Source organism: Myotis lucifugus, unplaced genomic scaffold, assembly GCF_000147115.1.
Source record: "Myotis lucifugus unplaced genomic scaffold, Myoluc2.0 scaffold_578, whole genome shotgun sequence".
Classification (NCBI taxonomy): Eukaryota; Metazoa; Chordata; class Mammalia; order Chiroptera; family Vespertilionidae; genus Myotis; species Myotis lucifugus.
This window is the reverse complement of record NW_005871626.1, coordinates 474,740-486,144: the sequence shown is the minus strand read 5'-3', so window position 1 is coordinate 486,144 and position 11,405 is coordinate 474,740. Positions and strand designations below refer to the sequence as shown.

General features: G+C 52.1%; 1 protein-coding gene across 1 annotated transcript in view; it reads right to left on the bottom strand.

Moving 5' to 3' along the window:
- Positions 1 to 11,405, bottom strand: part of PCNX2 (pecanex homolog 2) — a 55,229-nt gene that overhangs the window by 16,259 nt on the left and 27,565 nt on the right. The window contains exons 19-23 of the mRNA XM_023745755.1: positions 10,013 to 10,154; positions 8,635 to 8,812; positions 4,598 to 4,706; positions 2,280 to 2,409; positions 174 to 232 (exon numbers count right to left, since the gene is read on the bottom strand). Of these exons, the coding sequence (XP_023601523.1) occupies positions 174 to 232; positions 2,280 to 2,409; positions 4,598 to 4,706; positions 8,635 to 8,812; positions 10,013 to 10,154 (618 nt within the window). The remainder of the gene's footprint in view (positions 1 to 173; positions 233 to 2,279; positions 2,410 to 4,597; positions 4,707 to 8,634; positions 8,813 to 10,012; positions 10,155 to 11,405) is intronic.

The window sequence follows — 11,405 nt, the reverse complement described above, 5'->3', positions numbered from 1 at the left end:
CCGCCTGTCTGCTCAGCTTTATCTTTACGTCGGCGTATTGACCAAGACGCGCGTGGTCTCCGCGGTCATTTCAAAGAGCAAGTACTTCATCCCCTGGTTGGATCGAAGGGCTCCACCCACAGGACAAAGGACATCGTTTGAATGGAAGAGAAGGAAGGGAACAAACATCTCACCTGGGTCCCTCTCCATCTGGGCGGCCAGCCTGGTGTTGGAGTTATCCACGCGCCTGGTGCTGTAGGGGCCACAGAACAGGGAGAAGTCACGGTGAGACCTCCGCAGGCCAGAGAGCTGGTTTGCAGACGTGGCCGTGCGGGTGGGGAACGCACGGGAGGTGAGGATGATGGCTCCAGTTTGACAAGGCCACAGCGAGGGGTCCCAGGGAACAGAGGGAGGGAAACGTACAGGAAACACGCGGAGGGAAGAGATGAGGAGTTCTCAGGGTTAGGGAGCCCCGCCTTGTGCCTGCTCAGCGTGGAGCGCCCGATCCAACCAACAGAAGCCGGCACTGGACTGCCACCGGAGTGTCCGTCTCAGAACTCGGTGCACCCGTAGCGCCTTTCTTTGCCACGATTCCAGAGATCATGGCGAGTGCTCAACGTCTCTGCCACTTGCTTTCAAGAGTTAGGGGGCAGCCCAGCCAGTGTGGCTCAGTGGTTGAGTGTCGACCTACAAACCAGGAGGCCACGGTTCGATTCCCGGTCAGAGCACTTGCCCGGGTTGCAGGCTCGATCCCCAGTGGGGGGCGTGCAGGAGGCAGCCGATCCATGATTCTCTCTCTCATTGATGTTTCTATCTCTCCCTCTCCCTTCTTCTCTGAAATCCATAAAAATATATTTAAAAAATAAAAAGAGTTGGGGGGATGTCCTTACAGGCCTTTTCTTGGGTTGGACCACAAAACAGCTCTCACCAGTTTAGGAGAAGACGGATTGGCGGTAGCCATGGTAACAAGTGGCCGCCAGGACCAGTTTAAACCTCTTCAGTTATGAGCGCTCACTGCAGTCACAGCTTCCATAAGCCGGCCAGTCCTTGGCAGCCTCTTGCTTCTCAGAGCCATGAGGTGAGGGACAGACTCACCCCAGAGGGGTGACCCGCCAACAACCGTCTCCCCAATAACTGCCTGTGCAGACGGTGCCACCCCACCGATGCCCCTAAAATGCCAGCAGGCCTTGAGTTTCCCATGTCCCCGAGCCCCTCTGCTCAGACAGCCGCCAACCCCAACTCGCTGTCCTATTCCCGCTTCACGTCGCCTTTGAAATACCCTCAGATCAGCCTTGGAGATGAGAGAGCCCGGGGGGCAGGGAACAAAGCAAACAACAAACTCCCTCTAATGAAGGCCCAGATCCCACGCCGACACAGGGAGTCCCAAGATGGAATTTTAATTTCACCTTAAGACCTAGGACAAATGGAATTTTCAGCAGCGGAATCAACAATTTTTAAAGTGGGACTGAGCTCAACGGAAGTCATTTACCAAACTCCGTGGGGAATTCCAACACCTAACGCAGCGCTAACGGGAAAGCTGTCTCCCCAGGAGGCGGCGGGATGCAGGTGCTGAGATCTGAGCGGTCATCGGCTAAGCTGCCTGCGCGCCCAGGGCCCTGCCCCCCCCCGACCCCCACATACACCCCTGAGAAGGGCCGGGGTGTCTGAGCTCTTCTCAGCGCTTTCCCTGCACATGTGGGGCCCCCCACTCACAGGTGCCAACTAGCTCAGCGACTGCGTTTCTGCCCGACTGCCCCACGGCGTGAGCGTCCATGCTGCTGCCCAGAGAGCGAGTGGGCTTGCTGTCTCCTCCCGGACCGCAGGGGGGACAGGGTTCGGGGCTGCTATCTGACTGCACTGTTTGACTCGTGAACACGTGGCCCTGAGGCCCGATTGTAAAATCATAAACGCAATAGTATACAGTCATCCATCAATACCACCCACATCTCCAAACAGGAAGCCGGTAATACACGCGCTGTTTTCTCATCGAGGGCTGTGGCCCTTAACAAAGCCCATCGCCAGGGACCTCACCCTTCCCAGGAGGGCGATGGTGACAGCTGGGACCTGGGCTGGGAACTCTGGGCCGGGAACCGGGGCCGGCTCCAGCAAGCTGTGTTCTGTCAGGAGCCTGAAGCCCCTGGGCTGAGCCCCTGAACTGGGGGCCCCCATGAGACACCTGCTCCCCGCCGCGTCCCCCTCCCCCCAGCAGAGCAAAGCAAGGAGCCTGGGCCCGCGCGGAGAGGAGGCCCCAGGAAGCGCCAAGCGCAGGAAGCGAGCCCGCAGCAGCGTCAGGGTCTTACTTGTAGTTCTTCTCCCAGAACTTCACTGGCCGGACGTAGGACGTGATGAAGAGGACGCTCCCGAGGAACGGGCTCAGCGGGGTGGAGAAGACGGACGTGGCCAACGTCTGGAAGAAGAGCAAGGCCGAGTCTGGGAGCCGGGAGCTAAGGCAAGTGGTCTTTTCACTGTTCCATTTATAGTCCAGCCATTTTCTCGCCCAGAAAGGAAGATGGCCGCGGGGTTTCATTTAGGGACGACCAATGAGACACGCACGCTCGGGGCAAGCAGGTAAGACTTGACCGTGGTCGCTAAGGGGTGACAGGGAACTGGGGCTGAGACAGCGGGCACCTGCAGCCTCCTTTTTTTTTTTTAATATATTTTTATTGATTTCAGAGAGGAAGGGAGAGGGAGAGAGAGAAACATCAATGATGAGAGAGAATCATGGATCAGCTGCCGCCTGCACACCCCACACTGGGGATCGAGTCTGCAACCCGGGCCTGTGCCCTGACCGGGAATGGAACTGTGACCTGGTTCACAGGTCGACGCTCAACCACTGAGCCACGCCGGCCGGGCCACACGCAGCCTTTTTATGTCCTACCGACAGAGCCAAGAGGTCAACCTAACAGGTCCCTGGTACCACCTTTCAAAGCTGCCTTGGACCCAGTACATTTAAAATGACAGCATCAACGTTAATACTTAAAAAAAAAAATCAGTAGAAGCTCAAAAAGAGTAGAAAGCAGCCACCCTAAGATACACTCTTAACAGATCGTCCGGCTGCATCTGGCTACTCATCCGCAGGCCAGGATCTTGCGTGGTCTCCACACGTATTACAGGGGCGACCAGTCTCGTCTCTCCCTGGGGCTTACCGGCTCGGAAACTGACAGAGGCTCCCGAGGGAGGAAACAGGCCGGAACTGGAAAAAGCAATTTACCCAACAGCGCCCTGCCGGCCCGAGAGCGAATTCAATTCCCCAACGGAGCTAACCAGCCCCCTCCCCGCGCCAGGATGGACCCGCAGGTCCTAACAGAGGGATACAACAATGAACTTTTCAAAATGACTCCAGCACCCAGGGCTGGCATGCAGGGGCCTGAGAGCTGCATCTGGAGGGCCTATCTGTCCAGTTTCCTGAACCATCTATCCCATGACATCCTGCTCGCAGGGCGCTGGGCTCCACCCTGGCAGCCGATCGAGGCTGGGAAGGTGACCGTGGCTAGCGGGGGTGTCACCAGAGCGAGAGCTTTAGGAGCCAAGCACGGAGACTGGCCGAAAACGACTGCAGTTCCAGGAAAGGGCCGTGCACACGCTTACACTTTAGCCACTTTCCCCCCGTAGCTTGTTCTGCCGAATAACCTTGAGGAACTTTAGAAATCTCAGTGCCGGTCTAAGAATAGACACACACAACAATGTGCACTGTGAGCCGGCTCGTGGTTTGCTTAGAAAAGGTTTTTTTCACACATAAATCTGCAGGAGGGCATTTTAAATTAAAAAAAAAAATCTAGAATAGCCCTGGCTGGTTTGATCAGTGGTTAGGGCATCGGCCTGTGGACTCAGTTCCATTCCGTCAAGGGCACGTACCGGGAGCAACCAATCGATGTGTCTCTCTCACATCGACGTTTCTCTTCTCCACTCCTCTTCCCTCCACTCTCTCTGAAGACAAAACAAAACGAAACAAAAATGGAAAAAATATCCTCGGGCGAGAATTAAAAATAAAAAAATCTAGACTACGGTATCACTTAATGATGACCCCAAGTACTATTCCATCTCTGCACACGGAGTTCAGGTCCCAGGGACTCCTTACAAACGTGCGTGTGAAAGGAAGCCAAGCCGTCCTCAACACGAGCCAACGACGGGCTGCCAGGGCCTAGATTGGGTCACACACATCGGGGGGATACGATTTGCCAGGGAGGCTTGCGAAGGTGGGGATCCCAGGGTGCACCCCTGAGATGGGGTATTAACGTAGGTGCCAGGCTGAGGGGTCTATTTAGCAAACTCCCCCAGGGGTCCCGGTGCAAGTAGCCCGGAACCACATCCTGGGAAACAAAAATGTAGGAAATATTAAATCAGATGGATTGCCCGGCTGGCGTGGCTCAGGGGTTGAGCGTTGACCTGTGAACCAGGAGGTCAGGGTTCGATTCCCGGTCAGGGCACATGCCCAGGTTGGGGGCTTCATCCCCAGTGTGGGGTGTGCAGGAGGCAGCCAATCCATGATTCTCTCTCACCGTTGATGTTTCTATCTCTCTCCCTCTCCCTTCCTGTCTGAAATCAATAAAAATATATTAAAAAAAGAGAAAAGCTTACATCCAGGAAATGTGGGTAAAAATAGCAGCGGAAAGGATACGAGGGACTGCAAAAAGCTGCGCAAACACGTGGAACGACGAGCCCCACGCCATCTGCCAAGGAGCCACGTACGCCATGACGAACTGTAACTTCTGGAGCAGGTCCCCGAGCTGAAAGCAGAGGAAAGATTCATCAGAGGTGACGACCATGGTGCAGGGGCGTCAAGGTCAAGCACACACGGGTGTTCCGGCTGGGACGGGGCGACTACTGCTGGCTTCTCCTTCTTACCTCCCCTTGTCCTACATCAAGGCACCTGCTAAGAATAGGTTAGAACAGCCCGGCCGGTGTGGCTCAGTGGTTGAGCGTCGACCTATGAACCAGGAGATCACGGTTCGATTCCGGTCAAGGGCACATGCCCAGGTTGCGGGCTCAGTACCCAGTGTGGGGCGTGCAGGAGGCAGCTCATCCGTGATTCTCTCTCATCATTGATGTTTCTCTCTCTCTCCCTTCCTCTCTGAAATCAATAAGTGTATATTTCGCCGAAACCGGTTTGGCTCAGTGGATAGAGCGTCGGCCTGCGGACCGAAAGGTCTCAGGTTCGATTCCGGTCAAGGGCATGTACCTGGGTTGCGGGCACATCCCCAGTGGGAGATGTGCAGGAGGCAGCTGATCGATGTTTCTCTCTCATCGATGTTTCTAACTCTCTATCTCTCTCCCTTCCTCTCTGTAAAAAATCAATAAAATATATTTAAAAAAAAAATAAGTGTATATTTCAAAAAACAATAATTAACCTGTGATGGATGCCAGGGTGAAGACTGCAAGCATAAACAAGATGACCTTATGTGATGTCTGACCCCTCAAATACCCTCAACAGGAAGTTATGGAAAGTTCCTCCCGCTGGGTTCCAGGGCAGGACTATGTCCTGCGAGGTTTCCATCCGCCTTCTGAGAAGGCCTGGAAGTAGGTCAGGCCGAGCAGCCACAGGCAGACAGGCAGCCGCGGGGCCAGCCCCGTCTGCCCAGCTAAAGCCCTAACAGGTCCCACTGCGCGGCACTGTGATTGCCCGCATCCGTCACAATTACGTTTTGCTGAGCTCGGCGGCTGGTATTTCCACGTAAGCAAAGCCAGGAACCAGAGACTCACTCTCACGCTCCGACACGGCCAAAGTGAGAGCCGCCGAGAAAGGGCAGACGCTGCAGGGAAGGTGGGGAGACCCTTGGGGGGCCCAGGGGAACAGGTTAAGGAGCTCAACTGGGGTTAAAGCCAGAACAAAAGAACTGGGGAAAACTATCAGACATTTTGAGGCAAAGGTAGTGCTGTGGGGAGTAGGAAAATGAGCAAGAAGGAACGGGTGGACATGGCACGAAGGGACCAGATACACAATATTCCATTTCCAAAGCTCTAGAGGGAAAAGGGGACCGAAGAAGGCCCATGCTGGTTAATACAAGATAAGGAAGAAGGAGTGGGGGAGGGGGAAACAAAGAAAAATCACAAATATGCAACAAAAATACAATAAAAAGCATCAGTGATCACAGTAAATGTAGACAGATACAACCTGCCTATTACAATATAGATTCTCAATCTGGATTAAAAAGAAAAATCCGGCTTTTATAAGTGCTTTTATAAGAAATATTAAAATAACTCAGAAAGTTTTAGGTAAGAGAATTTTTAAAAAGACACCAGCCCTGGCCAGTTTGGCTCAGTGGATAGAGCGCCGGCCTGCGGACTGAAGGGTCCCAGGTTCGATTCCGGTCAAGGGCACATGCCAGGGTTGCTGGCTTGATCTCCAGTGTGGGGGCATGCAAGAGGCAGCCGATCAATGATTGTCTCTCATCACTAATGTTTCTATCTCTCCCTCTCACTTCCTCTCTGAAATTAATAAAAAAATATATTTTTAAAAATTAGACAAAATAGACTTTTACTCTAAAAAATAAAAAAAAGTAGTACATAATGATAAAAATGAAGAAGGAAGAGTCACCAGAAAGATAAAATAACTGGAATGAATATACTTGAACACATAATTGCAAGATATCAAAAACAAAGATGGACAAGATTAGGGTAAGATGAACAAATGTATTATAATAGGGAGAGAGTTTAAGACATACATCTCAGAAAATGATAATTTAATAAATAATCACATAAAATAGCTTGCCAACAGAATCGATAAGCTTTAGCTAAGAGATACGTATATTAGAACCTTGCAGCTAACCGATGAGAATTATATAATTTTCAAGCATATGTACATTTACAAGATATAACTTCCTAAACTAAAAAAAGAAGTCTTAACCCAGGCTAAAAAAAATGATACCATGCAAATCTCTTTGCAATTAAATTAGAAGTTAATAGTAAAAAGAGGGAAAAATAGCAATAGCCATAATAACCACAAAGTCTGCATTTGGATATAACAACAAACACAACCCTGAACTAACTGAGAGTAAATGGTAGTCAGAATGACAAAATATTTAAAAATGAATGACAGTGAAAAGCAGTAGTACCAATCCTAACCTGTGGGACTCAGCTAAAGCAGTTTATAGAGGAAAATACATAGCCTTCAAGTGTCCATCATAGAAAAACTTCACGGTTCACATTGGGAGAGTATTCTTTCATATTAAAGTAAACAAGAATAATACACATGTTCTCACCTATTAATATAAATGCAAAATTCCTCAATAAAATGTTTACACAATGAATCTATAAATGTACAAAAATATGATCAAGTTTGGTTCATCCCATAATGTTTTAACATTAGAAGAAATGTCAGTATATTTTAAAAATGAAGAAAGTAAAAAAAGTAAAAAAAGAAAAACCTTATGATGCTCAATGAATGCAGGAAGAATATTGGAAAATAAATTCAACTCACTCACAAAAAGCCCCTTGAAACTCAGTAATAAAAGCATTTTCCTTAAGCCTGATGAAGACTGTGAGTGCTATATGGCAGTAAACACCATATTTACTAATAAATGCAAAACCACAGCAGAATTTTTCAGGCAAGAGGTATCAAGCAGTAGGAACCTGATTAGCCTACTGCAATAAAGTGGAAATAAAACCTGAAGGGCAGGAAACACCGAGAGAGGAGAGAGCCACCAGGGTGACAGTTTGTCACCCGTGAAGTGCACTTTGGAAAATTGTAACGAAAAAGAGAAAGGGGGCTGCAGAGGGCAGGAGCGCGCCCAGCAGGAGAGAGCTACTTAGGCAAATGAGTGGGAGCTAATGAGGGAAGTGCGACAACCTCGGTCTTGATGAGCCGGCCTTATGCAGCCAGGTGATTCAGACCCCAACGGAATGGGACAGGAAGCCTCAGCCAGGGTCCTAGCTCATAGCTGCTCGTTAGCGTATCCGTGCATGCAAATGAAGCCACCAGGGCACACGGGCATGTTACAACCGCCAGGAGGCAGGAGTGCACACCTCTCACAGGTCCCGTGGAAACCCCCAAGAGTTAGGGGTTACATGGAATCCTGCACTGGTGAGCGTTTCTGGCTGTGCACGGGGTCAGGGGTGGGTCCCCTGAAGGAGGCTAGGGTGGACGTCCACGGGAAGAATCAGGTGATGGTGAGAGAGAGCTACCTTGTTCTTGGGGTGCAATGTGATAATAATAGGGTTTATGCAGCGCTCTGCCTTCCTTCCAGTTCCTTCATCCTTTACATCCAACTTCTCTTTGATACACGGTCCCCATTCTTGTTTTGGGTTTTATTTAGCCTTTTCTTCTCTGTCTATTTTTGTTTTGGTTTTTGTTTTCTTGTTGTTAATCCTCACCCGAGGATATTTTTCCACTGATTTTTAGTGAGAGTAGAAGGGAGAAGGAGAGACAGAGAGAAACGTTGATGTGAGAAAGACACATCGACTGGTTGCCTCCTGCATGAGCCCAACCAGGGCCCGGGCCGGGGAGGAGCCTGCAACCGAGGTACGTGCCTTGACCGGAATCAAAGCCGGGACCCTTTGGTCCGCGGGCTGACGCTCTACCCGCTGAGCCACTCCGGCCGGGCCATGTGGTTCAACTTTAGTGCAAGACTTACCAACTGCGTCAGAAAATCAAGGAAGAGGCCATCCGGTAAGAAATGCACCTTGGAGACTGAGTGAAGGGAAGGGCCGAGGACTTGCCTTGCTGAACAGGATGGACACGAGGAAGAAGTCCAGCAGGAAGCTCTCGGACAGGCCCCTGCAGTCGAAGTGGAAGAAGAGGACGGCGAAGCCCAGGGGCGCGAACTGGCGCCCGGGGTGGCAGAAGGAGGCTCGCAGCAGCTTCATGCCCGCCACGATCAGCAGGAAGCTGTCCCAGCTGCGGGCGGAGACGGAGGACGGTGAGCCGCGCCGGCGTCCAGGGCTCACAGAATTCGCATCCCCTGCACCTTCTGCACCTGGTCAATCGGGGACCACCCTCCCCTGACAGAGCAGGAACCGGCGTCTCGGGGACTGGGGTCCCCTGTCTCAGTGCTCGCGGGCGGAGCTGGGATTACACTCAGCCCCGAAGGGATCCCCAGCAGGGGCTGCCCCTCGAGACGCCTCCATGGCCCCCCGAGGCCTTGGATCACCCCCTCCTTCGGAAGGACGGGAGCTTATCTGCAGGCCTAGGGCAGCGACAGGCCTCCGCAGTCCCAGCGTCCGCCCTCCTTACCCTGCGAGGCTCACTGTCACCCCTCGACCGAAGCCTGGGATCCTAAGTACCAATGACAGGGCCTCTTGCCCTGGCCTCCCCGAGCCAGGTCTGGACCGGGAGGCAGGCGGGCAGGAGGTGACGGGGCCATGCATGTCAGTGTCTGCCGCGCGTGACCAGGAACCTGCTCGGATCCCAGGACCCAGAGGCCTTGGGGCTTAGCCTGCTCGGCCTTTGGCAGATATTCCGGATCCATCCTCACCCCCCTGAAAGGAAGAGCAGGAGTGGCCCCGCCCGCCCGCCTGGGATCAGGCATCAGGGTTGACTTGGGCACGTAATGTCTGAGCCACGTGACTCCCGAGCACATCTGGGACAGTATGTCTTTCCCAGCCTCCTCCTCCAACAGCTCACTGGACCAGAACCCCTCGGGCAGAAGGACAAATCCACACATGATCCGGTGGATTTCCGTCTGTGAACCCAGAGTTAATCTGCATGAATGGAACCAGTGACTCGACTGCACACGGTCGGTGCTTCTGCCCCGGGGGCGCGTCAGTGACACCCCGCCAGCACTGAACGCCAGTGCACTTGCTGAATGAAGTGACACGAGGCAGGGACTCGGGGAGCCCCGGCCTCACGCCTTCCCGTGAGCGCTCACTGTCTACGCTGCAGGATGATTCCCAAACCCGACGACAGTCATTCCCAACACCACTTCCAGCTCCGCCTCCGTCGGCACCCTGGCTGCTCTGCAAACGCCCACCCGCCCAGCTCTGCACTCTGCGAGGTGGGGAACACCCCACGAAGCCGACCTCCCGTCCAGAGAAAGTTCACTGGGTCTCGCCAAGGTCGTGAGCCCCGCCGGGAGGAGATGAGCCATCGCCCACTTACTGGGTCCCGAGCCGCCGGTAGTTGCTGATGGAGAACGCATCGATGGTGAGCGCGTTGAGGATGATGGCTGGGTACAGGATGTACTTTTCAAAACACTGCAGCCGCACGTAGAGCCTTTCGAACCACATCAGGTGGGCGGCGTCTGCGGGAGACACAAACCCGCCCAGGACGGCCACGGATCAAGTATGTGTCTTCAGGCGCGTGGGACATAGGCAATACCCCCCCCTTTAATTCATAAGGAGTAACAGGTCGCCGTAACATAAACGGTGACCCAGCAGAATGCCTCCCGATCTAGAGTCGGGGCTCAGTAAATGTCCATTTTTATTTCATCCTGTTCAGGGGCCGGGAAACTGGGAAGAGTGAAATTGAACAAAGAGGAGCTAAAGTTCCTGATACAGGTTCCCTTGCAGCCTATCAGAATGATGTTGATTACAAAACCAAAGTCACTCTCACTAGAACAGTGGTTCTCAACCTGTGGGTCCGCGACCCCTTTGGCGGTCGAGCGACCCTTTCACAGGGGTCGCCTAAGACCATCCTGCATATCAGATATTTACATGACGATTCATAACAGTAGCAACATGACAGTTATGAAGTAGCCACGAAAATAATTTTATGGCTGGGTCACAACATGAGGAACTGTATTGAAAGGGCCAGAAGGTTGAGAACCACCACACTAGAACATTCCCCATGTCAACTGCTCCTAAAAGACAACCAGTTAGATCAGGCTTCCTGCTCCGCAAAACCCCTTTTTCTGATTTCTCAGTTTAGAGGAGCTCGACGCTGTCCGATCGGGGCCGTCACAGCCAGTGCGATGCAGCCACTTAGGAAATACGTGGACAGAGTCCTGTCAACATCTGTCACCAATTCAGAGACACATGACCCCCTCAGCCAGGTCGCTGCAAAAATATGGAAATTAAGAGGAACAGAAGCCGCCCTCATCCGCAGCGCTGTTAGGAAAACGCCGACTTAAAGGAGAGGTTTGAGCGGCTCCTGGCCAGAGAGGCCCTGGGTCCCGGGGGTGGGTGGGTGCGATCGGACTTTCAAACGCTGGTCACATTGACTTTCAGGACAAGATGTACAGGGTGTCCCAAAATTCACGCAAGATTGGAATTTTGCGTGAGCATTAACAACAACAACAAAAAATAAAAGCCTAATTTTACTTGGTTTATTGAATCAGATTCTAATATCTGTTGCCCTTTGATTTCAATCCCTTCCATTCGATAAGCATGACCAAGTACCAATGATGGCCCAGGAGCAGGGACAATGAAGACCAATGAAGACCATGGTTTGCGGATGTGCCAGAAAGCCGTGGAGGCCATTGACCCGATGTGCTATTCCATACATAACCCTATACTTTATGAATCAATAAAAAAATTACTATTTTTAATTATAA